This window comes from Maudiozyma barnettii, assembly GCF_903064755.1.
Source record: "Maudiozyma barnettii strain CLIB 1767 genome assembly, contig: KABA2_02, whole genome shotgun sequence".
NCBI lineage: Eukaryota > Fungi > Ascomycota > Saccharomycetes > Saccharomycetales > Saccharomycetaceae > Maudiozyma > Maudiozyma barnettii.
In genome coordinates, this window is record NW_024545239.1 from 935,321 (window position 1) to 962,779 (window position 27,459).

General features: G+C 32.1%; 10 protein-coding genes across 10 annotated transcripts; 3 read left to right on the top strand and 7 right to left on the bottom strand.

The window, feature by feature from the left end:
- Nucleotides 1–523: 523 nt before the first annotated feature.
- RPL8A (60S ribosomal protein eL8) lies at nt 524–1,294 on the bottom strand (the record flags this gene model as incomplete). The annotated part of the gene is made up of 1 exon (XM_041549096.1): nt 524–1,294. One exon carries the CDS (start codon nt 1,292–1,294, stop codon nt 524–526), a length of 771 nt encoding a protein of 256 aa, XP_041405030.1.
- Nucleotides 1,295–1,813: 519 nt separating this feature from the next.
- Nucleotides 1,814–4,093, bottom strand: GUT1 (glycerol kinase; the record flags this gene model as incomplete). Its single annotated transcript, XM_041549097.1, has 1 exon — nt 1,814–4,093. The coding sequence occupies one exon, from the start codon at nt 4,091–4,093 to the stop codon at nt 1,814–1,816; it is 2,280 nt and encodes a 759-aa protein (XP_041405031.1).
- Nucleotides 4,094–6,252: 2,159 nt separating this feature from the next.
- FPS1 (Fps1p) lies at nt 6,253–8,316 on the top strand (the record flags this gene model as incomplete). Its single annotated transcript, XM_041549098.1, has 1 exon — nt 6,253–8,316. One exon carries the CDS (start codon nt 6,253–6,255, stop codon nt 8,314–8,316), a length of 2,064 nt encoding a protein of 687 aa, XP_041405032.1.
- A 148-nt stretch (nt 8,317–8,464) lies between these two features.
- GOS1 (Gos1p) lies at nt 8,465–9,136 on the bottom strand (the record flags this gene model as incomplete). Its single annotated transcript, XM_041549099.1, has 1 exon — nt 8,465–9,136. The coding sequence occupies one exon, from the start codon at nt 9,134–9,136 to the stop codon at nt 8,465–8,467; it is 672 nt and encodes a 223-aa protein (XP_041405033.1).
- Nucleotides 9,137–10,486: 1,350 nt separating this feature from the next.
- ECM29 (Ecm29p) lies at nt 10,487–16,081 on the top strand (the record flags this gene model as incomplete). The annotated part of the gene is made up of 1 exon (XM_041549100.1): nt 10,487–16,081. One exon carries the CDS (start codon nt 10,487–10,489, stop codon nt 16,079–16,081), a length of 5,595 nt encoding a protein of 1,864 aa, XP_041405034.1.
- A 410-nt stretch (nt 16,082–16,491) lies between these two features.
- UBI4 (ubiquitin) lies at nt 16,492–16,953 on the bottom strand (the record flags this gene model as incomplete). Its single annotated transcript, XM_041549101.1, has 1 exon — nt 16,492–16,953. One exon carries the CDS (start codon nt 16,951–16,953, stop codon nt 16,492–16,494), a length of 462 nt encoding a protein of 153 aa, XP_041405035.1.
- A 1,634-nt stretch (nt 16,954–18,587) lies between these two features.
- Nucleotides 18,588–19,499, bottom strand: ENT4 (Ent4p; the record flags this gene model as incomplete). The annotated part of the gene is made up of 1 exon (XM_041549102.1): nt 18,588–19,499. One exon carries the CDS (start codon nt 19,497–19,499, stop codon nt 18,588–18,590), a length of 912 nt encoding a protein of 303 aa, XP_041405036.1.
- Nucleotides 19,500–20,169: 670 nt separating this feature from the next.
- Nucleotides 20,170–22,692, bottom strand: OCA5 (Oca5p; the record flags this gene model as incomplete). Its single annotated transcript, XM_041549103.1, has 1 exon — nt 20,170–22,692. One exon carries the CDS (start codon nt 22,690–22,692, stop codon nt 20,170–20,172), a length of 2,523 nt encoding a protein of 840 aa, XP_041405037.1.
- Nucleotides 22,693–23,846: 1,154 nt separating this feature from the next.
- RIM101 (alkaline-responsive transcriptional regulator RIM101) lies at nt 23,847–25,955 on the top strand (the record flags this gene model as incomplete). Its single annotated transcript, XM_041549104.1, has 1 exon — nt 23,847–25,955. One exon carries the CDS (start codon nt 23,847–23,849, stop codon nt 25,953–25,955), a length of 2,109 nt encoding a protein of 702 aa, XP_041405038.1.
- Nucleotides 25,956–26,386: 431 nt separating this feature from the next.
- KABA2_02S09372 (uncharacterized protein) lies at nt 26,387–27,442 on the bottom strand (the record flags this gene model as incomplete). Its single annotated transcript, XM_041549105.1, has 1 exon — nt 26,387–27,442. The coding sequence occupies one exon, from the start codon at nt 27,440–27,442 to the stop codon at nt 26,387–26,389; it is 1,056 nt and encodes a 351-aa protein (XP_041405039.1).
- Nucleotides 27,443–27,459: the final 17 nt, after the last annotated feature.

The window sequence follows — 27,459 nt, forward strand, 5'->3', positions numbered from 1 at the left end:
GCAGTTTTCCTGTAACCATGAACATTAATATTGAAATAAAAGGTGCATTATATAATGAAGAATATTGAAAATGCCGATATGTACGTTCTGTAACATCTTTCAATCAATATTCAAAATAAGACCAATTCAAAAGAAAACAAAGCCAGATACGCTCTCACCATAGTAATGCACCTAAATAATCAACATCACAAGCTCTGATATGGATCAGAGATGTAAATATTGATTATCGAACTACTCTTGCGTAAATCTGTCTGTAATCCTATAATGGAATCATAACTTCAAATATTGTTGAAAAATGCTTCAACAAACAATACCATCTAAACACTTCAAATCTAGAATGTAGTTTAAATAATAATTTCTTTTTTTAAAAAGGGGAAAATTATAACCGATTACTAAGAAATCGTAGATTTCAAAATGTAAGGGAAAGATATAGCTCAAAGAATAAAAAATATTCAACAAACTTTCTTTATTGTACAATATGCAAAAAAAAACTGAAGGAAAAAAATGTATCCAAACAATTAACTTAAGCGGAGGCAGAAGCCTTAGCCTTCTTGGCAGTCTTGTCTTGAGCCTTAGCACCCATGATACCACCACCCCAGTGCTTTTTGTTTTCGTCGTACTTGTCGGCAAAGTTAGCGTTGATGGTAGATACAAGCTTAGCTAGAGAAGCTTCGTCTTCTGGCTTGACTTCAGTTAAAGCAGCGACGGCAGAGGTCTTTTGGTTAACTAGAGTACCTAGTCTGGCCTTACCCTTAACAATAGCGTATGGAACACCCATCTTCTTACATAGAGCTGGTAGGAAGATAACTAATTCGATTGGGTCGACATCATTGGCAATCAAGACTAGTTGAGTCTTCTTGTTTTCAATCAAGGAGACAACGTGGTTTAGACCGTACTTGACGACGAATGGCTTTGGAGAAGCTTCTTGTCTGGTCTTACCTTCAGCAATAGCGGCGGCTTCCTTGGTCAATCTTTCCTTCTTTTCAGCAGAGGTTTCTGGTCTGTACTTGTTGAATAGCTTAAAAGTTTCAGAAGCAGTGTTTCTGTCTAGAGTGTGTTGAAATTGAGCAATGGTTGGAGGAACCTTCAATCTCATGTTTAGAATCTTCTTTTGTCTTTGTAGTCTGACATATTCTGGCCATTTGACGTATCTAGACAAGTTTCTCTTTGGTTGAACGGCTTGACCGATACCGAAGTTCTTTGGAGTAGAGTTGGTTAGTGGGTTCTTAGCCTTAGAAGTCTTGTTAGACTTAGCACCGAATGGAGCTGGAGCAACTTTCTTACCTGGAGCCATTTTAGTATATATAATGTTCTTTTATGAAATTGGTTGGTTTCTTATGGTTAAAATTATAAGTAAGAGTAACAATGTAATACTTTTCTATTTAATATTTATTATGTTTGCTTTATATGAAAGTTTCAAATCGGTGATGTTCTCTATTTGGAGTTGATTTCTGGGCCAGATTAGATGATTGTGAAATTTAGTTAGCTGTGAGGCTGGCATTCAAAAAATTTTATTTTTCAATTTTCATTCTTTTTTTTGAAAAAATAAAAAATGTGTTTTTAATAATGTACGGGTGTTAAGAAAGACAGTCATAATATGGTTTTTAAATAATTGTAAACAAACGATGTAAACAAATTATGTAAACAAAAAGAATTATTATTATCACAAAAGTTTATATAGTAAAAAGGAATATATATATATATCATTATTATTATTATTATTATCATTATTATTATTATCATTATTATTATTAAAAAGGCATTAGATTTCTTTCTTCAGATTTTGGTACATTTACCGGTAACAATACAATGTTTAAGCATCTTCTACTGCTTTCAGCCAACCCGTTGATCTAGCGACAGCAGTTTCCCATAATTTCCAATGTTTTCTTCTGATTGTATCCTTAGATTGACTTGTAAATACTTTCAAATTTGGATGTTGTTCTCTTGGAATAGTTTCGCTCTTATCAACACCATTAAAAAAAACCCATTTTTTACAATCATGTAGGTTTTTCCATATTGGACGTTCACTTTCTTCTTTAAAGCCCATATTAGCTGCTATGGCGGCACCAAGAGCAGTAGATTCAGCAATAGGAGATCTCCTCACTTTAATGCATGGGCCTAAGATATCTGCTTGTATTTGCATTACTTCATTAGAACGAGACATCCCACCATCTACAGAGAGTGTCGAGAATACAGATTTCTCATATGTACACGTATCGATATCTTCCAATAAATCGATATCCTTTGGCATTTCACCATCATGTGTGTTAGGTCTTGATTCAGAATAGGCATCCGAACTCATTGCTTTCAAAATTGCACGAGCTTGGAAACAAACACCTTCCACAGCAGCTCTTGCAATATGCGAGGCCGTTGTAAATTGAGATATACCCATTATAGTGGCTCTGCAATCAGGATCCCAATATGGTGCAAATAACCCACTGAAGGCTGGAACAAATACAACTCCACCAGAATCTGGAACCAAACTAGCTAAGGGTCCCACATCCTCTGCTCTTGCAACAAGACGTAGATTGTCCCTTAACCATTGGACTACGGAACCTGCTACAGCTACTGATCCCTCTAATGCAAAATGAGGTTTATTAATATTGAACTCATCTTCCAGATATGGGAACCAAAACCCTAATGTAGTCAATGTTCCATGTCTAGAGATTAACTTTTCGGTACCTGTGTTGTATAATAGGAAACAACCCGTACCGTAAGTACATTTAGCTGCACCACGTTTGTAAGCCATTTGACCAACTAGTGATGCACTCTGATCACCTAAACAACCATTAATTGGTACTTTTAATGATGCAAAATTGGATAATAATTGTTTAATGGTAGGAGGTAATATTGATTCGCAGAACTTTGGGACGTTAAAATCACCATAATATTCTGCCGAAGATACAATTTTGGGCAATGAAACTTTCGTTGGGTCAATATCCCAATATTCCAATAATTCTGGATCATAATTTAAAGTTTCTAAGTTCATAAACCCTGTTCTTGATGCGTTAGTAACATCTGATACAAAATTGTTCGTACTTGTCAAATGGTATATCAACCATGTGTCGACAGTACCGAACATTAAATCATTATTCATATATGAATGTTTAACCTCTGGGATATTATCTAAGAACCAACGTAATTTCGAACAAGAGAAATAAGTTGAATATAAAGGAAGGCCAGTCTTTTCGGTTAATCTTGATTGTAACGCTTTATCTGTAGTTTCTTTCTTTTTATTAACAATTGAAGCATTTCTGGTATCGTTCCATACAATACCATAATCAACAATTGGTAAACCAGTTTTTTTCGACCAAACAATTGTTGTTTCTCTCATATTAGCAATCCCAATACAATGGATCTTATATGATTTTAAGTTATGTCTTATTCTTGATTCATTAGTAATATGTAGTGATTGTAATACAGCACCAAGGCATTCCAATACATTAATTAAAATTGAAGTTGGGTTACATTCGACCCAACCAGGTTTTGGAAATCTTAAAGTAGGTCCAACAGTATGATTTTTCACTAAATCTTCAATAGTCAAATATGGAGATTCTTCAATTTTAAACCCAACAGAGGAAAAAATTGGGCCATTTTTTTCAGGTTCTTTATTTTCGTCATTAGTATAAACAGTCGTGGCTGCAACTTCTTCTAAAGTATCTGCATTTAATTCTTCAGAATGTCTTCTTCTACCAGCTGGGGTATAATTTTGTTCAGATGCTGAAGTAGAATATTCAATTTGATGTTTTGAAACTTCTTGACCTAACTTATTAAAAAGAATGACTCTAGAGGATGTTGTTCCGACATCAATAGATACGATTAAAGGGATACTTTCTTCTTCTGCAACGATAGGCATTTCAATAGTACAGGATGATAAATTTATTTTATTTTTGTTGTTGTTATTATTATTAGATATATGTTGACGTTTATTTATAGAAGAACTCATATATCTAAGATGATTTGGAAACGAAGAAGAAAGTTTAATAATATTTTTAAAATGGTTTGGAATTAATGCTGTCCTATATATATTAAATGAGGGATGAAAAATTTGAGAATTCGTAATAAGGGAAGATTTTTTTAACAAAGGTAACATAATCTATCTACAATCAAAATCACTACAAAATACCATAGTACTAAATAAAATATATGTATGAAGGTATATATTTGAAAAAAATAAATAAAAATTTAGTAGGTAAGTGATGGGATTGCAATGGGTAAATATGATCAAATGAAATAAAATAAAATAAAAGAGCACAGAGGTGGTGAAATATGATAATTCAATTACGGAGTTAGTTTCTGGGAAAGGTAAATGAAGTATAAGTATTAAATTGTCGTATCACACGTAGTTTTTTTATTGACTGGGGAAGGATGGCTAAACAATGGTGTAAGTCAACTTAACCCAAAAGTATGTGTGGAGGGGTAGGAATTATAATAAATTTGAATTTTTCACGACCGCTAAAAACAAAACAAAAAAACAATGAAAATAGAATAGAATGTAATAAACAGGAAGGTAATTCTTAAATTATTGTTGTATATATGTCAATAAATATCTGATAATATATTATTATAAAGGGATCTGTTATGAGGTGGAGTAACTTAACCCATTTCTTTTGTAGATATATAATATCACTATAGCGTTTAGCAAAATGCAGTTACTCTTATAACTGTGGGGTATTATATCGGTCCAATAGGTATTCATCTTTCATCTGTAATATAACGAGGAGTCACTCTCACCATAGACGTTCTTAAGGAGGGGGATAAGGGAATCACATAGCTCAATTCTGTAACGGTGAAGAAAAACAAAATAATCTGTACAGAAATTCAGCCGCAAGTCTCTCCGCGGTGACCGCTCTGTGTTTATACTTTCTGTTTCGTCTGCTGAAAATTATTATTTTGTGTACGGTATGTATATATATGTGGCTGTGCAAAATATATTATGATAATTTTCAATTTTGTTTACTTAATTTGTTTACTTTAGATATTTTTTGTTTCTCGCAAATTGCAAAATGACGGTGATTTATCTAATAAATAAACTGAATAATGAATGTTAGAACATGATTATTAAATTTTAGAGTAATGTAATATTGCACAAGTCATAACGCTAATTGACTTTTTGCATCATCAATTCATTTATAAATTCAATTACTTTGACTGAATAGACTAATGCGGTACTACGTAAAAAACTTACTCACTACAATATATATAGTGTTCAGTTTTTTTATTCTATATACTATTATTGGTGGGGAACTTAATGTTACATTGTTTGATATATGCACATAAAGCTATCTTCAAATATACTTGACAATATATTTGAATTGATTATTCTCTCCCCAAATTACAAATATATATATATTGATGTAAGTATATACATTGTTATATATTCCTGGTGTACATTTGTAAATTTTATTCTTCAAAGAGACTAACAAAACCTACACGAATATTCGTTTATTTGGTAAACAAAAGAGAGAGAAAATTACGCTGGAAAAATATTTATTTTTATAATTATGCAATTTTTTCTTCTTCGCACAAACGAAGTAATGATCTAAGCAGAACGGAAAGGAAAAAGAAAAGTACGGTAAGCAATAAGAGAGAAAAGGAGAAACAAAATAATGATGGAATGAGAGAGTAAAGAAAATTTGTTTACCCGAAGGATTGATTGATTTATTGACTGATTTATTGATTAAAATTCTGCTTACAATATCTGAAAGATCATAATACATAGTATAATTAACATATTTCTATATAAGAGAGATACTGAAATAGATTTGACAACTCCATAATTAATAGTATTTGAAGCTTCATCAAGTGATTAAATAAAGGAGTGAATAACAACATTAGTTCTCGTTGCAAAGGAAATAGAAGGTAATAAAATAAAATAAGGAATCTAGTATTTTGTTAAAGATTACTACTGTATTTTGTTTTCTAATAACTAAGAGTTCATATAATTTATTTATTTATTTTACCCATTTTTGATATATTTCTATTCTTTTCCAACAGTTATATTATACCTTCTTTTTTACCCATATCAGTATCTTTTTCTGTTCGATATATTTTAGCATCAACACTACATATATAAATAAGGAAGTCATCTAGCATTAAAAGAAGAAAAAACAGAAATATATATATATTTTCCAATTTGTGGTATTTCCTTGTAATTTGCCTCGTTTGTTTTCATTGGTCTATTAATTTATTTGCATTCATCTTCCATAACAACATATTGAGACTCCTATTTTCATACTCAAATAATATATTATGTCTAGTCCAAACGAAATTAACGATTTTTTAACAAATGCTGATCAAATGAGTCATGGTGAGGTTAAGTCTCATCATGATATCTTAAGTAGAAAGTCATCACAAAAAACAAAACATACAGTTCATCACAACGACGATGCGTTTGATTATGAAACTCAAGAATATAGAGGTAATTATAATAATAATAATATTCGTCCTACTACATCATATATTCCGCAATACGCATTAGATGGATCGTTTCCAATTCAGGAAGTCGTCCCAAATACACAAATGGCAATAGCTACAGGATCTGACCCCAAATTGTCTGGTGGTGCTAGTCTTAGACCTAGGGGTGCTACGACAGTTTCAGCAAATATTTTACACCTTGGTGATGTTAATTCGTTCCATGCAGGTATAAATTCAAACAAAAGTAATTTTGATAATGGCCCTGGTAGTCCACAACAAGGTAGGAGTAATACAAATTTTAGTAACAACAACAGTAATAATAATTATAATAATGGTAATAATTATAACAATGGTAATAATGGTAGCAATAACAACAACAACAATAATAATTATAACAATAATACTTCTGGTGATGAAATACAGGGGGATATTAATAATGAAGATGATGAACCTATGAATGTACCTATGATGGTTAAGCCAAAGACGTTATATCAAAATCCACAAACCCCAACAGTTTTACCTTCAACATATCATCCTATCAATAAATGGTCTTCGGTTAAGCATTCGTTCTTAAAAGAATTTTTGGCTGAATTCATTGGTACTTTAATTATGATTCTATTAGGTTGTGCCACTTGTTGCCAAGTTCGTCTTGGTGCAAAAATTCAAGAAAATGCATTTGCTGCGGCCATGGATAACATTGACAACATTCCGGAACAAGATGAATCCGTGAAACAAATGGTTGAAGCATTACAAGATATCATTACGAATACTGCTTCAGGTACATTCGACCAACTTCCATTAGGTTGGGCTGCCGCAGTTGTCATGGGCTATTTTGTTGCTGGTGGTTCCGCAATCTCAGGTGCACATTTAAACCCTGCTATAACAGTTGCTAATTTTGTCTTTAGAGGTTTCCCTGCTAAAAAGGTTCCACTCTATTTGGCAGGTCAATTCATTGGTGCTTTTGCAGGTGCCTTGATCTGTTTCATCCTTTATAAGAAAGTTATTGTTGAAGCATTTGATGAATGGTGGCATGCTGAAGCTATGGGAGCCATGTTTTACACTAATCCAGCATCTTATCTATCAAGTGCTCGTCAATTTACATCAGAATTTATTACTACCGCTGTATTTCAGGCATGTGTTTTTGCCTTAACAGATCCATATACATGTCTTTCTTCCGAAGTGTATCCATTAATGTTATTTATTTTAATCTACATTCTAAACACAGCGATGTCATACCAAACAGCTTGCGCTATTAACGCTGCGCGTGATTTAGGTCCAAGATTAGCATTGTATGCTGTTGGATTTAATAGAGGTTTATTATGGGATAAATATGCTCATTATTTCTGGGTTCCATTAGTTGCCCCATTTGTTGGTTCTCTATGTGGTGCTCTGATATATGATGTCTGTATATATCAAGGTCACGAATCTCCAGTTAACTGGCCATTTGCTGTTTACAAAGACATGTTAATGAAGGCTTGGTTCAGAAGACCTGGATGGAAGAGAAGAAATAGAGGTAGAGCCACATCTGATTTAAGTGATTTCTCTTTCGATAATGACGAAGATATAGATGGTAACATGATCGATAAGGCATTAAGTTCTGAGGACGGGGTTGATGGTGGAATATTGAAGCCAACAAAATCCAGAGGTAAGACAAATATTAAAGGTACTTATGGAACAGCTGATGAAGATGATACTGATGGACATAGAACAGTGTCGTTTAAACCAATGCAAAGAGGTAGAAGGGGTATCAATGGTATTCCAACTATCCTTGAAGAAGAAAACTCTATAGAGACAACCTCGATCGCTGGTGATTCTGGATCGGATTCTATATTATTTTCATCAGATACATCCTCCTCTTTACCTAACTTTACATCCACAGATGAGAAGAGGGATCATTAATTAACACATTAGCATTATACAGGCGATAGCTACGAAATTTCATTTCCATTTTATGATAAAATCCCTATTTTTGAAAGTTTTTTTGTTTGTTTATACGTATTTTTTATATATTTATATAATCCCAATTTAAGCATAGAGCATCATTTAATTACCAAGTGAAAAATAGTAATAATATACAAATGGTCATGACAGAGGCTAATATAGCAGCATTCTTCTTCCTTCTAGTATTAATTTTTCCGAGTAAATGATTTAACCCTGGGATCCTTTGTAGGACTTGTAATGTTTTATTATTGACATTGTTTAATACGTTGTTTTGAGATGTAAAATGGTCTCTTGTCTCCCATGCTTGTGAAATTAACCGATCTACCACATTATGGGATTGATCTATTCTTCGGGACTCGTCCTGAATATATTCTTCTTCATCATTGATATTTGTATTTGAATTATGTTGAGCAATATCATTTTTGACACTAAATAATAGATTCAATCTGTTACGTTCTTGTTGTATAGATGATCTAATATTTTGGAAACTTTTCCAATGTTCCTGTAAAATTTCCTTATGACGTTGCAATTGGGAAAGTTTAGATGCAGAAATGGATGGATTCTCATTACATATGTCATTGAGTGAATCGATTATATCTTGTCTCTTCTTCAAAGTGCTTTCAATTTGAGTATCTAGTTTCTTTTCTTTGCCCGATTGTTCAGAACTTGTTGTTTGTGCAAATGTAGAATAACGTGATAATAATGAATCAGTTTGGGTCTCTAATGAGATAGCTTGACCTCTAACGGTTACAAATGATGACGAATTTACTTTAGACATTCTAAAGGTTGTATTAGAATTAAAATAGCTGGTTAATTTTTCTGAGAAATATCACTTCCACAATATGGTTTATCTTTTTTAACGGATTCCCTTTGTTATATGCACGATAAATTATATCTTTCTTGTCTTTCAACTTTTTGTTTTGTTTTATTATTTAAATTTTCTTGTATTTCTTTCACTTGGTATATTTTATATTCCTGGCTGCCGTGAGAAGTAAATGCTTCTAGCTTTGGCAAATTTTAAGATATTTTTGGGATCGGGTTTCGCGTAGAAAATTATGTCACAGTGAATATTTTGGTTAAATAACTAAGGGGGTGAATGGTAAGGAATCCAATGAACTACCAAGTTCATTTTATATATTTGCTGACACTTTATAGACATGTGTTCAACATGTCTCAAGGTAATTAATTATTTGATTGGGTTTCATTGTATGTTTTAAAAGAATAGTACATTCACATAACGAAGTGGTAGTACAATATATATATATACATATATAAAGTTGCGAGTCAAATATTATTCCTCCATTTAGAACATTATAATGAAACACATTATCTTTTCAATAATTAATATTTAAATTATTTACATATTTTGTTGAATGGAAAGATTCGCAAGCCTAGTTGATAATGAACACAATTTTGCTATCTTTCAAGAAATAATTCATATCAATGCTTCAATATCGCAATTTGCCTCTAACCCACCAGTAACTATACATTTATTTCGTTCCTTGAATTAATGCAACTAAAAATTAAATATTATAAAATATTATTTCAGAACACAACAGGATCCAAATTACTAAGTTAATTTTTTTGATTTTATAACGCACACTGTCTATTGATGGAAGTGTGTCGTCTGGTGTATGGGATAATCAAAACAGAGCTGTCATAATCCGAGAGCTCTAAAATTATTCTAATTTTGTCTCCTTCTATTTTTTTTGGCTCGTTATGATATTTTTTTTAAAGCCCGTCCTCCCGCGGAAGTTCAGTAAATGATGATTGTTGCTGACTTATGTAATTATGTTAAGAGCAAATGCAATTGCCACTGGGAATACCTTGACGATATTTCAAGTTAATTCAATAGTATATGTATATTTCATCAATAATGTTCAATCTACATATATATATATTCATATACCAAGTAAATTAATAAATTATTTTGTGAAAGTTTAACGTAATCTGATAGAAGACTGCCGTTCTTTTCCATTCGAGTTTTATTTTAACCTCTATTTATTGCACATTGTAAATATTCACATTTCTATATTAGATCGTGCAACAAATAGAAGAGGACATTGATATTAAGCATTGACATTCTAGATTGAATTTAACAGCAAACAAAAAATAATACATAAATAATATGGATACCATATCAGCTTCAGAAAAAAAAGAACTTGATCTAATCGAAAAAGTGGAACTTCGTTTAGCATTAAGTGATACCACAGAGAAATTTGAAAAAAGTTTAAATACATTTCTAGCTCCTTTATTGTTGAAACTTGCGTCTTCATACGCATCTGTCAGGCAAGCTGTTTTTAACACTTTAAAACATGTGCTTTCACGATTGTCAAGTCTTAAGACACTTAGATTACCTGTAGCTGCATTGATTATACAAGCTAAATCACCTTCCATTCCAGAAGGTGCAGATCCGAAGAATGTTCGCCTATACAGTTTATTATTAGCTTCGAAAGGTATTGATCGTTTAACTGTCTCTGAGCAGAAAGCATTGGTCCCAGACGTCATGAAAGATATATCTAAAGTATCAAGAGACACTGCAGCAAGACTATTCCATATACTTTGTAAACTGTTATTAACTTGGGTTCCTCCATTGAAGGGTTCTGCTGAAGAGAATGAAACTAAAGAATTTTTAAAGTTGGAGAATGATAAAGATTTGGAATTTATCCTAAGTTATTTCACAAAGTTTTTCCTATTAAAACCTGCTAAACCAAATCCACAAGCAGGTGTTATACCTAGAGGTTATACATCGCCGGGACTCTCGAGCGATGATGTTTCCTTCTTTACGTATGAGGCGGGTATTTCTTTTACAGGAGAACAAATGCATGAATTCAAAAGGGCAATTTTTAAATTTGCTTGTAATGGTTTGGTTGAAGATGATAATAAATTGATTAAATTCTTGTCTGTTGTTTGTACAGATGAAAGTCCAATATCGGATTCTGCCATTCAATTTTTAAAGAGACTACAAACGCCTTATGAGGATGAAGATTTTATTAATTTCTTGATTACCTTATACACTGGTGATAAGACAACAGGTATTCCTCCAGTGAAGCATGAATTACAAGAAAGAATCCTTACAATACTGAACAATAGTATAATCGCAACTCAGGACTCGGGGAAGGTTTTATTGATCTGTTCTATTGGTTTGAATTCAGAATATTATAAACTGAAATCCTTCTGTCTGCTATTCATTCGTCATGTCGCTAGAAACAATGGTGATAACATGGTTCACAAACCCGAATTTTCAGAAAATTTAGACTATCATACTAATATTGCATCTTTAATCAGAAATAACTTGCATTCTGAAGGTTGGCCCAAACTTCAATTAGGGTCGGCAACCCCTCAATTTAATAATGCGATATTGCAAAGAAGATTACAATATGAAACATTAGGTGATATTATAAGGAAGGATTTCGATTTGGTTGAAGATTTATCGTACATTGAGTTTTTATTAGATTCGTTAAATGGTGATTTAATAGAATTTTCATCCAGCATTCAAGAGAGTTTGGTAGCTGCCACCAGTCATTTACCGCTCTTACCGGAGTCATCGAAACTTAAATTGAAAACAATTCTGAGGAAATATTTATCGGATGATTACCAATTAGAAAATGAACCAAAAAGCAAAGAGAAGATAATGGCATTAAGGTTTATAGCTATAAAGTTTGCGAATGCCGCTTTCAAATTTGAGGATCCTGAAGCTAGATTTTTTAATATATTGGGTACTTCAAGAACAAATAGATTTGATATCATAGAAGAATCTATTAAAGGTTTGCATCCTCATTGGTTTAGGATAAATAGAGCAGCAATTAATAAACAGTTCTTAAAAACGGAAGCAATATTAGGAATTAAAGGTACAGATACTGTTTTTCCTAATTCCAAAGAAATGAGCACGTTTATTATTAATGAAATGAAACAAAATGGAGAAAATGAGACATCTGTATTAAGAAACACCCTTAATTGCGCTGTAAGATTTATTAAACAATGTATTATAATGGAAGCTATCTCAGGAAAACAAACAGTTATAGTACAAGACGAAGATTGGAGTATTAGGACCGAAAAGGCAGTAGAGGTAGATCCCATTGTCATTCATCATGTTTCTTCCTTTCTTGGAGGTATAACAGAAACTTGGTATAGTGAACTCTTGAAAATTATTTGCTCAGAATTTGTTATAAAGAGTAGTGAAGGTAACACCATTGCATTTTCAAAATATCATGATGTAGTATTTGGAAAAACATTAATATTATTAATTAAGTTCACCAATCCATCTGTACTACACTTGTTGGAACCACTGATTATTGACCTTTATAAATATTTGGATGGTACCAGTATAATTAACGATGAAGAACTAGAGATGTGTGCTAATATTTTGGCAATCATATCAGTGTCATGTGCAAACTCCAAAAATGTAACTAACATAATATCCTGCCTGGATCACGTTGATACGACAGAAATTTCGTTAAGAGACATGTTTGCGAATGCCAATATTTTACCAAGATTATTCATCACGAATCAATTGAAAAATGTGACAGAGACCCGTGTCTTGGCTTTAATTAAAACAATTTCTAATAATATTATGGAACATAAATCCAAAAAAATACTTTATCACTTAATGGGACAGATTAGTAAATTTGGTTTGTTATGTCACTTACCAAAAGAAAAAAGAGAAATAATTGTGAGAACAACTATGGATCTGCTGAAAACTAGATTACTAAACGACGAATTTACTGTTGAACTATGGGGCTGTATCGCCATATATGCTAAGGAATTTAATCTAGTGGATGAATTTTACGATACACTTTATGAAACTCACGTTTCTAAACAAGTTGAATACCTTTTTGCATCTGGGGAAACTCTCTCCATTATTGCTGGGGGCTGGATGAGTACTATCTTAAGTGACCAAGTTGATGTTGGTGAATATTCCAAGCAAGTGATTGATACATTAGGTTCACAATTCTACAATGAGGAGAATGTTTTCTATATCCTTGATAAAGTTCTACATGCATGTGACTCATCCAAGCCTGCCTTGCGTAAGGCATCTTGTATTTGGTTACTATCTTTGGTTCAATTTTTGAAACATGATAAAATAATTATACAGCATGCCCAGGAAATCCATAACAGGTTCATGAAATTCCTAGGCGATAACGATGAGTTAATTCAGGATACATCGTCAAGAGGTTTGAGTTTGATTTATGAGATTGGTACAAGTGATCTTAGAGAGGATATGGTCAAGGGGTTATTGAAGTCGTTTACGAATTCGACAAATGCTATGTCAATGCAATCTGGAACACTTAACCAAGAAACGAAATTGTTTGAACCAGGGACTATGAATACAGGAGATGGTTCTGTTAGTACTTATAAAGATATCCTAAATCTTGCATCTGAAGTTGGGGACCCCTCATTGGTTTACAAATTTATGTCACTAGCAAAGAGTTCGTCTCTTTGGTCGTCAAGGAAAGGTATTGCTTTCGGATTAGGTGCTATTATGTCCAAATCTTCCCTCGAGAATATGCTACTTGAGGATGAAGCAACAGCTACTAAGTTAATTCCAAAATTATACAGGTACAAATTTGATCCTTATTCTACTGTAGCAAGATCTATGACTGACATTTGGAATTCTCTGATATCCGATTCCTCAAATGTTATGACTAAATATTTTGATGTCATTTTAGAAGAATTATTAGATGGTATGTCAGATAAAGAATGGCGTGTTAGAGAAGCTAGTACTAATGGTTTATTAAATTTGGTTCAAACTCAACCGAATGAAAAATTCGCAGATAGGATTCTAGATATCTGGACCATGGGTTTCCGTACGATGGATGATATAAAAGAAAGTGTACGTGAGGCAGGTGTTAGGTTTACAACTGTATTAGGTAAGATCCTTGCTAGATCGATTGATGTAAGTAAAGGTGTAAGTTCAGAAAGGTCAAAGAAAATCCTAGAATCTATTTTACCATTTTTTTTGGGTACAAAGGGTATAAATAGCGATGCAGATGACGTTAGGAAATTTGCCTTGACAACATTGATTGAATTGGTAAAAAATACAGGTGACTCGATTAAACCATTTGCACCAAAGCTAGTGTATGAGTTTACTCTACTATTCTCCTCTATCGAACCTCAAGTAATAAATTACCTATCATTGAATGCTAATAATTATAATGTTGATTCCAAGGTTATTGATATGCATCGAAAGAATGGTATCACTGGTTCCCCATTATTTGAGACAATTGAAAAATTAATCACGCTCAGTGACGAAAAGAATCTCCTCGATTTTGTAGATTACAGTATGAGAGCTGTTAAAAAATCTATTGGCCTTCCATCCAAAGTTGCTTCTGCCCAAGTTTTGGTGCTATTAGCAAAAAGATTTGTAATTGAACTGGCCCCATATTCTGGTAAACTGTTGAAGTTGTGTTTAGTAATGTTAGATGATAGGAATGAATCTGTTTCGCATTCATTTGCAACAACTTTTGGTTATATATTCAAGATTTCTTCTGTTGACAAGGCGGCAAAATATGGTAATAAATTGGTAGAAAAGTATTTTAATATTGATGGTAATAACGATTATTCCTCCTCAAAAAGAACAGTCGGTTTAACTATTGAATCTATTCTTGATCATTCGCCCTCACAATTCGAAAATGTTGCTAATATATTTATGCCACTGATTTTTGTTGCATGTAATGATGTTATTAAAGAAAATAGTGATTTATTTAGTAAAATATGGACAGATGCATCATCTACTGGATCAGGTACTATAAAGTTGTATTTAGATGAAATATTGTCGATTTTATCAAAGAATATAAAAAGTAATAATTTCGATGTAAGAAAGACCTGTGCGAAAGCAATCCAGATAGTTTCAGAGAAAATAGATATTAATATTAGTGCCAAGCAAAGGCAAGATCTGTTCGATTTATCCATAACCTCCTTAGAGGGAAGAACATGGGACGGTAAAGATATGATGGTTGAAGCTTTATGCTCCTTAGCTATCACATTTAAGGATGATGTGAGTCAAGATTTAGAATTAAAAAGACAAATAAACAAATCCTTAAAGATTGAAATGGCTCGTACAAATAAGGCATATGTGAGAAAGATAATTTTGTTTTATGCAAAATATTTGGGTACATTCGAAGACTCAGAGGGTGACATAGACCTACTCTTGAAAATTATTAATGATACTATACAAGATGTCGGTTCTTCTAACAATAAAGCTGTTGATAGTACGAGAAACGAGAGTGGGTCTAAAGAGAAGGAAAACGAGATCACTAAGAAATCTTCTAAGAAAAATATAGAGACAGAAGAATATATTTTGAAATTAATTGATTCAATAGTTTCATTTGCTGAGATTGACAAAAAGAATATGAATTTCAAAATGGCATATCTACAAACTTTATTGGATTTGATTTTACAATGTTTTGGTAACAATCTTTATATTTATACATGGAGAACTCAACTTTCTTTGTGTGAGATTGGTAAAAAAATAATCACTAATTATGATATTAATTCTGACGAAATTGATACTATTTTAAGTACTTATTGGAAATTAGTATCCGAGAACAATACTACAAAGGAAACTATCGAAAATGTGAAAATAGAAATGATTAGTTTCGGTTCATTATTATCACAAAGAGTTCCAAATTTGAAATCAATAATTGAAGAATCAATTAGAGAAATGACTGATAATGATCCAAATCCAAGACTAACATTAGAAATAAAGAACAATGGATTGTGAATAATTCTTCTGTATGTATGTATATATTATATTATAACTAGATACGATGTCATATATGGAGTTGTAAAATTGTTTCCTATAGGATTTTTATTCAATAAATATTTTTCGTTTATTTACTGTAACTTACTAATTTGGATATCGATTGTTAAGTACTAAAGCTAAAAATTCCTAAATTATTAATTTCATACTAATTATAAAAGAAAAAGAAATATTTAATTTTTATGATCATTATTACGTTTATTCAGGTACATGAAATAGTACAACCACCTAACTACCTATAATTTAAATAATTGAAAAACACTGACGTCATCACAAAAAAAAGAGGAGAGAATACTTTTAATATTTATTGCGAAAAGATTTATCGTTACATATTCATAGTAGATAGTTCGATGTACTCGAATTTGTTTATCTCACATACCACCTCTCAATCTCAACACCAAATGTAGGGTAGACTCCTTTTGAATATTGTAGTCAGACAGAGTTCTACCATCTTCCAGTTGTTTACCTGCAAAAATCAATCTTTGTTGATCTGGAGGAATACCTTCTTTATCTTGAATCTTGGACTTCACGTTATCGATAGTGTCGGAAGACTCCACTTCCAAAGTAATCGTCTTACCGGTCAAAGTCTTAACGAAGATTTGCATACCACCTCTCAATCTCAACACCAAATGCAAGGTAGACTCCTTTTGAATATTGTAGTCAGACAGAGTTCTACCGTCTTCCAGTTGTTTACCTGCAAAAATCAATCTTTGTTGATCTGGAGGAATACCTTCTTTATCTTGAATTTTGGACTTCACGTTATCGATAGTGTCGGAAGACTCCACTTCCAAAGTAATCGTCTTACCGGTCAAAGTCTTAACAAAAATTTGCATTGTTTATAGTAGTTTTCAAATAATAATAATAATAATAATTAAAAGTTAATCAATATAAGCTGTCGTAAAGAAAGAAGCGTATATTTATGGATATGTTAATAAATTAAAAATGATTAACACGTTTGTTCTTATCTGCCTAGTTTCATCTAAGAAATAAAATAAAATAAAATAAAATAAAAAGTAAAATAAAAATGACAGAAAGGAAAAACAAAATAACGTTTTAAAAATCCCTTGAATTTAATCTCCCTTTTTATACTATGAGCCAAAATATCCTCTTTATAACCGTTTTGATAGTTTTGCCACCTGTTGTTGTTGCCATATATTCCACTGCCTCACATAAATAAAAAAAGAGAAGAAAACAGCCCCAAAATGCAGCTGAGCTTACTATCAAGCTTTTTTCTCTCCACACACAAATTAAAATGCTATCATTTACTATTAAGTGCGGCACAATCATTGTTCTCATTTAGTTTAAATGGCTCAACATACGTTACTAATGAAAAGAAACTCCGTGGTTCTCTCAATAGAGAAAGATAAAAATTGTGTGTTATTTATCATTTATTACTTTGTACACACTGAAAACGGCGCAGTATTGCTGACAGTTCCGTGCTATACCCGCCCCGTGCTCGCTGTTTCCTTAATTTATTCATTTATGCGTTTTGCTGGAATATTCGATGGCGCAATTTGCTTTTAGTTTTCCCGGGAATATCGTGTTGCACGGCTCGCGCCACGTGATCGGGAATTGGAAATGTCCAATCCTATCCATTATAAATGAGAATAAGGTATAATTAAATAATTGAAGAACACAAATTTCAATTATTTATTCATAGGTTGTGTTGGTAGTATTCTTAGTCACCAGGTACATTGTAGAAATATCTTTATTTCATATTGTAGCTCTTGTCTATATATATATACTTATTTGAATCAATGAATGGGAGCCATCTTAGTTTTTTAAATCGTGTAAATAGATATCATTTGCACTAATCAATGATGCATTTCTGTCATATGTATGTAATCTTGTACTATAATCACAATCAAATGTATATATTAGAGCAATTTCTCTCCTTTGTTTAACCGCTACTGATGAAAGTATGAGTGTCTAACAAACAAAAATTTTCAGTTGCGCTGAACAAAATAATCATCCAAATAATTTTGGTTTATTTTTTGTTAGTTTGCGTGCTCATGGTACGTTTTTCTCTTTTACCTCGGCAGAACCTATAGAAATTTTCATTTGCTTGTCCCTTAAGCAAGTCCGCCTAAATATCATAGAAAGAGAATTGGGTGAACTCTTTTCGCTTCTTAGGCTCGGAGTATTTAATTGGCAAGAAGTGGCATCCTCTATAGAAGAGCTTCGTCTATACAAACTCCCTATATACGAATCTTTCATTATGAGAAGTATGTCTGTATAGATAGATACCATTATGGAATATTTTACGTGATATATATTTCTTGTGTTTTCTATTAATTAGTATATATATATATGATTGTGATTATGATTATGCTGAGTTAAAATAGAGATAAAGAAAAACACATTCTTATGAATGTCTCATCTCTTATGTAATAAAGTGGAAAAATTCGTAAAATAAGCAAGGAAATAAAATGAATAAAAGCTCACCGATGTTTTCATCATTTCTCCATTATACGAATGGTATATTGTTTTTAAACCTTGAACGGAAACTGGTCCCGCTGGTAGTAACTGCCTCTTGTCTTGATCTATTAAATTCATCCATGTCGATCCCTCCATCATGCTCATTAGAAAACGTTAAGCCGCGTAGGTCACGTAATGCTGAAGAATCACCAGTATCTTCTTCTCGTACAGGCCCTAATGATGTTCTAGAATATTCTCCCGTATTTCGAAGAGGATTACTACTTATCCTTAAATCTAAACTATGTGAATTTCGTTGCAATGGACTACTTTGTAATATTCGTGGAGAACCAAGATTAATACTCGAAGAATTGTTCACTTTATTTGGGTCATTATTACTATATTTATTTTCTGAACCAATTCTTGTTAATTCAATGCTTTTTAAATGACTATTATCTGTAGATTTTCTGCCCGGCGAAGATATACTAGAACGAAATTGAACAACATCCCGTCTACGTTTCTCTAACAGATCATCATCATTGATTAAAAGTGTTATATCCTTAGATGTAGCAACGATTTGTGTCACTATACCAGCATCATTTTTCTTATCTGTAACATTTAGTGATAATTTATTTAAATGAACGAATACATCAATATTTGATTTAATCCATCTAACAAAATCATTAGAACCATTATTCATTAAATAAGAAACTAATGTTAATGTCTTTAATAACATAATAGAATTCTTATGATTAATGATTCTCTTATTATAGCCCAATAATAATTTCTTCTTAATGATAGGAATGATCTCCTTTAAAGTCTTAGAACTATATGTTAAAACTGAGATTTCATTCATGAGCGTAGCTGTTGCACCAAAATTTTCATCTTCATCCGTGGCTTGTTTGACTTTTAATTCAGTTGGTGATTGAACAAAATTTTTGACACTTGATAAAAACATAGACATTTCTTAATAATATATTTATATTTTTTACCAGGTATTTATCCCTTCTTCTTCGTTTTTGTACAGCTCTATATGATGAATCAATATGCTAGAATTGATGCTTATTTCTTTAATTTTTCATATGATAATACAAAGAATAGAAATCCACAATAGTATCTATGAGATGAGATTGATACGAACCGAAATAACTGTTACGTTTTTTTGTTTATTTTATCTGATAATGTTATTCTAAAGGATAGCTATTTAACTTCACTCTCTATGTAGTATCGGAGTTTACACCTATTCCTGATCGTTAATCAATCTTTTTTATATTAATTACTTCGAAGTTCCATCAATAATTTTAATGTATTTTTTTTTTTCGTTTTCCCCCCCATCTAACGTCATTGTTACCAGAGGAATACTTATATATAATAACAAATTTAATTAGTACCCACATTTTTACGTTTTTACATTTTTTCTCGCTCGTCTCTCATTGTTATTTTAACCTTCACACGTAATTTGTTAGGTCCCTGCAAAAAAAGAGAATAAAAGGTAAACAAACATTCATTCTTTATGTAATTTTATAGATAGATCGGTAAATTGGTAATTACAAGAGAACAATCAATTGATCACCAAAGCTATAATTCTCTATATATTAATATTAAATATCTATAATTCATTGTTAGTTACAGCCCTATTCGAGATCATTGATTACACTTTCTTCTAATTCTTTCCATAACCATTTCCTCCAAATATCACCTGCAATAGTCAATAAATCGTTGAATGAATTTGATGCCTTGGCATCATTACCTACTTCAATCATCATATGAGAATTTTGATTCACTGTTTGGTTATAAACAATACTACCTGTGGTATTTGTTGTAGAAGTATTTGAGACACTTGACAAACTCGATGAAGATGATCTTGTTGTTAGCCCTGTAGATAATTCACCACTTGTGTATCTCTTACTACTATCGTCTGCTCTTGATATCATTGTGCTTTTCCTCCCTGAATTTATTACATGCTGATGACTATTGTCACTCGGGATATTATCGGTACCAAGATATAAATTTCTGAAATTTGAATCTTCAGATTTAGAGAACATTGGTAAATTATTTAAGAATTCTAAGATTTCAGTCTCTTCAAATTCTAATAATTTAAATTCATTATATTGCAACACGGCAATATATATAAATATGACCTGTATATGGGGATGGACTTGGGAATATTCAAACATGGCTAAATTGTCATATCCATTACTGTTCGTACTATCGACTGAACCATCTTTTTGATCCTGTAATGAATAATTAGAAAGAGAGGAGGCAACAGATTTTAAAAGATCTTGTTGTAAGTCAGTTGAATCAACCGTTGCACTTACAGGTGTCATAAAATCATCATTCGTAGGAGGCTCCTTTGAAATTTGTTCATATTTGTTACGCGTCAATAATTCCTTAAATACATTAAAATCATATGGAAATTTCTCGGAACCTAATGGGATATTATCAAGATCAGGGAACCAAAATGTATCACTTTTTAATAATTTCTTAACAAATGTAATATCAATAGATTTGGATCTAAGGAAATTTTCATTAAGTCCAGGGGGTGGACAATGGTATAATTGACTAAATACTTTGTGATTATTATAATTTAAGAAAAAATTCATTGCATCCATATTTGGTTTAGGTCTCCAACCTAACAATAAATCCCAAATACGACCACGATCCTGTCTTTGTAATGATCTAGCACCAGCACATTTAATCCACCAATATAACCAAGATGACCTTACTGAGTTTGGCTGTAATGATGATTCATCATTTAGTGGTTGAAAAAGTTCAGGTAGGATAGACGAAAAGACCTTGAAAAATAATTGAAATTGGAATGAAAGATCACCACCAGAAAGAATAGGGAAATAGTTCGATAAATAGGATGATTTTGATGGGAAATCTTTATTGATGTTCTCTGTGGAAATTTCACTATCTGGACTATGTAATATAACCAACAGGAGTCTTTCATACATATCTACAAAATTGAAGATGTATTCACCTGGTAATTGATCCTGCAAGGATTCTGGTAAAGGATATTCAGAGTATAAGAATGTTAATGAAGTGGATTGTTTATGACAAGTTGTAGGAGCTGTGGTGGGTTTTGTTGTCGATGAAACAGATGATAATGCAGCCATATCATTATCAGGCCGATCTAATACATTTATAATGGCTTCGTTGGTAACTTTTGAATTGTTTGTTGTTATTGGGACAGATGGTTGCGAAGGTCCATGAACATGCTTTTTACCTGAAAGTATAACAGGGCCATTGCATTTATTATTATGACTATATTCGTCATTAGAATCCGACGATTGAAGAACTGGAAACCATTCCGCGAGACCCAAAGCTATCCATGAGAGACCACTTTCATATTTATAAACCTTGGACCATTTTTTGGTAAATTTCAGGATTGCATCTTTTAAAGCATCAATGATTTTTAATTCATTTGCCGTCGTTAAAAGATCTGAATCATTATGGGAGCATGTTCTTGAACTATGCAACGAAGTGTCTATATTTGTATTATTACTACTATTGTTATTAGGTGTCGTGGTTGTTGTTGTTGTTGCAGAATTTTTGATCTTTGTTCGTATCTTGAAATATTTTTGTAAGTCATGAACAATTGCTTTCTCCAAGGCAATATCATCATTATCGATTTCATTATCATTATCAAGTTCATTATATTTATCAAATTCACTGTCATTATTGCTATCATTAGTATTAGCACTTTCATTTTTATTTTTTTTATCATCTTTTAAGTGAGTATTATTATTATTATTAGTAGTAGTAGAAGTAGTAGTAGTAGTTGTTGTTGAATTTACATCTTGTGATTCTTTACCATTATTATTTATTGAACGTTTATCAGAATTTTCTCTTTTGGATCTATTTGTTGATGGCTCAATAATCATATGATGGGTATTCATTGTAGGATCCCATGAAACAATATTTGATAGAATATTCGGGGCTATACACATTGGATGATATTTTAATAAGATCGGCCATACGATATGTCTCAATTGAGGCGGTATACCGGATGTTCTAGCAATATATGCCAACGTATCATGATCATTGATTCTTACTAATTCAATGACAAAATCAATTAAATTTCTATCATATTGTTGTTGTTTTAACGTTTTAACGTGATGGCTTGTCGATAATGTATGCTTCCTTTCTTGCATTGTTATATGTGATATGTATTTCTGTATGTCTTGTTGGTGTATAATGAATATCTGTAATGAATATCTATAATAAAGGGATAATTAAAAGGGGATGTATTTGTTAGATTAATTTCTTAAAATAGATATCAATAATTAGAATATGCAGGATATTAATAATATTAATAGTGTAATATAGGTATTCTACAGGAAGCAGTCGGTGAAGTAGTGTAAAAACTTTCAAGACGTTTGTTATTATAATGATATCTTTGGCTGAACTTAGCAGAATGCTGTACTTCCCTATACCTTGTAATGATTATAGCTATAATGCTTTTATACTCAACGCTCAGCTCTAGTAAATAATATCAATCTTTTGTTAAACTTCTCTTCTTAATGCTCTTCCAATGTAGCTATGGAATGCTGTTGCATAATGAGATAATCAACTATAGAACGAAAGAATTCATAAGGTATTCAACTTTTCAATATTAACAACCCTAGGGTTGTATCAAATAACCCTAACAATAACCCTAAATTTCCAAAAAAAAGAAACGACAAAATTTATCAAGTGTTACCCGCACAGTTATATTATTATCACCCTGCACGAAATACTGTCCACTCCGTTTTTACCTCGAGCAAATGTTCTACGGACTTTTATTAGAAACTTCTTTAATTAGCAACTCAAACAATAGAATTTTAACTCATGCTGATTACTGAGTTCTGCGGGTATTTGTGTAGCTTTTCCAACATAAAAAACAATTAATGTAAAAACTTTCGAGACAGACAGTGCGAGAGAAAGAGAGAGGGAGAGGCTTTGAGAAAAATTGTAATAGTCAATAATAATAGCAATCGTGGCTTTGGAAGTAAACGGTTGACGAAATGACGCTGATGGGAACAACAACCTTTTAATAAAGGAGGAGCAACCGACATACAACAGTAAAAAGTTATATGTCACTTGTAATACGTTTAACGAACGACCCTGCATAGTTCTTCACCAGGATAAAACAAAACATTTATATATATAAATATATATATACTCGAAGGAAAAATATTTATTACTGAATCTTTTCACTTCTATTGATAGTAACAAATTTTTGTTTTATAAACACAAGAAGAAAAAACAAATAAAACATAATTGTATATTGGACCAGTTGTTAGTTATATTATTAACAAGTAGAACGATGACAAAACTGGACAGAACTGCTAAACCAAATTTGGTACCATTACATGATTTATTAAATAACGCAGTAAGCAATACTCCTGCTAATACTACTACTAGTAACCACCACAATAACAATAATAATGGATATAGTTATAAATCTGATATGGAAGCAGCTACACCACCAAATAATAATCACAATGACGGTGATTTAACCCATTCGGCAATTAGCCCTATTTCGGAAGATAGTAGTCCTACTTCAAATGTTACTAAATTAAATAATTTAGATGCTGCCACACCTCCTTCTTATATTACTCAGAATAACATTTCTATAGTTTCTGAGACTCATCCTACAACTGTTTCAGCAACAACTGTTATGGCTACTCCATCCATTTCTACCACTACCGGAACTGTAACAAATTTGACTACTGATTCTTCATCCATCGAGGGATCTGATACTACTGTAATGACTCCATCTTCGATTTCAGTGTCTAAATATAACCAAACTATTGATCACCATAATTTACCTAGCCCTACATGTTCACAGACTGGTAGTAATAACAGCGATAACATGAATAATAGTGGTGCATCCACACCTAATAGTAGTAGTGGTGGTGCTGGAGGTAACGATATGGAACCATTGATTTTAATGTGTAAATGGGATCATTGTGATAAACAATTTTCTCAACCTGAATTATTATATCATCATTTATGTCAGGATCATGTTGGTAGAAAATCTCAAAGAAATTTGCAATTGGATTGTCATTGGGATACTTGTCAAACGAAGACAGAAAAGAGAGATCACATCACTTCTCACATTAGAGTACATATTCCATTGAAACCGTTCAGTTGTTCATCTTGTTCTAAGAAATTTAAAAGACCTCAAGATTTAAAGAAACATTTAAAGATCCATTTGGATTATGGTAATATTGCAAAACGGAAGAGAGGTCCAAAAGTTGGTTCGAAAAGAGTTAATAAACACCCAATAATATATGGATTATCATCTACTTCACCAAGTATAGATCAAAGGTCAAGAAGTTTACCTTCCACCTCGATGACAAGCTTACCTCATTTAAATAATGGTTTTAGAAAATTCATCACTAATGATATTCAATCATACCAACCAATCTTAACTAATAGACTTGATAATCAATTGCAAATGGTAATAGGTCAAACTATAACAGGTATCCCAACTACGATTCAAGATCCTCGTGTATATCGTGCTGTAGATATTAATAACAATAACAACAATAGTGTGACAACGAACTCACAGGAAAGGGTATCTCCTTCAACAGTTATGGACTCCTTACCTCATCAAGTAGCAACAAACGCCGCCGGATTTTTCTCTGAATTATCCAATAATATGGTCTCTAATGCGACTACCTATCAACATCGTAATATACCAATGCAAACACAACATGCTCCGATGTTTAGTGGATATGCTCAATTACCTCCTTTAAGCGGAACAGGATATCCACAGACAACTGTCCTGGATGTACCTCACACTGGTGCCAGTACTAATAATAAGATTACGATGTTGCCATCAATGACAGATGTTCAAGGTTTACAACCAAGGTATCAACAGAATGTTATTGACAGTTGGGGCCGTACAGCTGCTGGCAGTACTTCAAACATTATATCATCCTACCCAATGATACCGTCTATGATTCATCAACAACATACCCGACCTTCAACGGCTATTGGATCTGTATCTTCATCTGCAGCTGCTAATGCTACTACTCATGGAGCTGCTGTCACTTCATTACCGTATACTTTGCCAAATGGCCTGGTAGTAAATGCAATCCCAGTAAGTAACAGTACATTAAATATGGTCGAAAACAGATACAGTTCAGTTCAAAGAAGTACAGGACAAGAAGCTGGACAAGAAGCTGGACAAGAAGCTGGACAAGAAGATGATTACGAAGACTCTGAGAGTTCAGAAGAATCTTTCGAAGAAACTTTAGAATTCGTTAACATTATCAGAGATTACTTAATGTGCACATTGTTAGAAGATGAATATAATGAAGATATTAATGAGATTGATGATTCTCTTGAAGATATTGTTAATGATAAGTTCTGGAAATGCAATAACAATGAATTAATATCTAAATACCCAACAATTAAAGTATGACGGTAATAAACAAAATAAAATAGTAATATGTTTATGTTTATGTAATTATATAAGAATTGTATGATTATATTTTAAAAAAACAAAAATAATTTGAACACGATCAAAATTTAATTATATTCCAATTATTTTGTTTTGTTGGTAAAAATGGATCTTTAAATGATGTTTTGAGTGTCTAATGTATGAATCTATGGATTCATGTATGTATGTGGATATTTATGTATATGTATATGACAGAGTGGACTGGGCATCAATCAATATAAATGATGAATCAGAAATATGGTTTATTTTTCAAGTGTAAAAAAAAATAGGAATGAAGGGATGCAGTGATCAAAGAACGATTAATTGATGAATAAAATAATTTTGAGTATTGTAACCATAGTAATATTAAAATATGAATATGTGAAAAGAAAAGAAGAGATATGGATAGTATATTATTCATGTACTGAATTATCAATTATACTCTTTGGTAATGATGATACCATCGAATTGGAAGTCGATGGAGAGCTAGTGGACCTTTGTAATTTTTCTTCTGTTAAGTGTTCATTAATGTATTCTTCTTCCTGTTCAATTTCTAAATCTCCGTGCATTATTGTCCCCATAGTTGAATCATAATCTGATTCATGTGGTGGAGTGAACAATTGTGATGGGAGTTCCTCTACATTATTAGGCATTGAGAAATTTAAAATACGAGTAGCATCACTAGTGTTAACTTTAAAGATAAAACTACGATCTCTAATGACTCTTTCATAAATTCTATTACGAAGTATAATGACAGCCACTGAACATGGGGTCGTAATCATCCCAATGACAGCTCCATAAGAAAGTTTCATTAATTCAGGTTCTGGATAATTATTAAAATATCTATCATGTCCATTTATTTTAGTACCAATTGATGCAAATATACCCATACAAATAGGCCAAACAAATATAAATAGAGTCACAGCAAATAACATAGCCCTTAATACTTTACGTAATAACCATTCAATGATATTAAAATATAATTTTTCATTTGGATATTTAATGACATGTCTTTTTAAGAACTGAAATAAGGACATTTTCTTTAAATCAATATCTCTATTATTACTAAACTTATTATTATCTTTATATGGCATTACACCATTATTAATTTCAAAATACCATTGCATGAATCTACTAAACTTACCAGTTTTAATTACGACCAAATTATACCAAAACTCGACAAACCAATTAGGGAATTCAAATGTATTATCTAGATAATCATCATAACCTACCATAAGTTCCTCAACTACCCAAGTAAGACCTACTTGAATAAATAATGTCAATGCACAGTCACCAGACAATGTATTAGGAAACGCCCACAATGTTACGAGATGTGGTGAGTTATGATACATACCATAGGCTATACCAAATTCAGACCCTCCGCCAATGATAGCAGACCCGAGTCCCTGGTATAGAAATAAGTATACTATCGAGAATATTAGCGGGTATTTTCGAAACAGCGTAATCATTATCAACAGATTGTGTA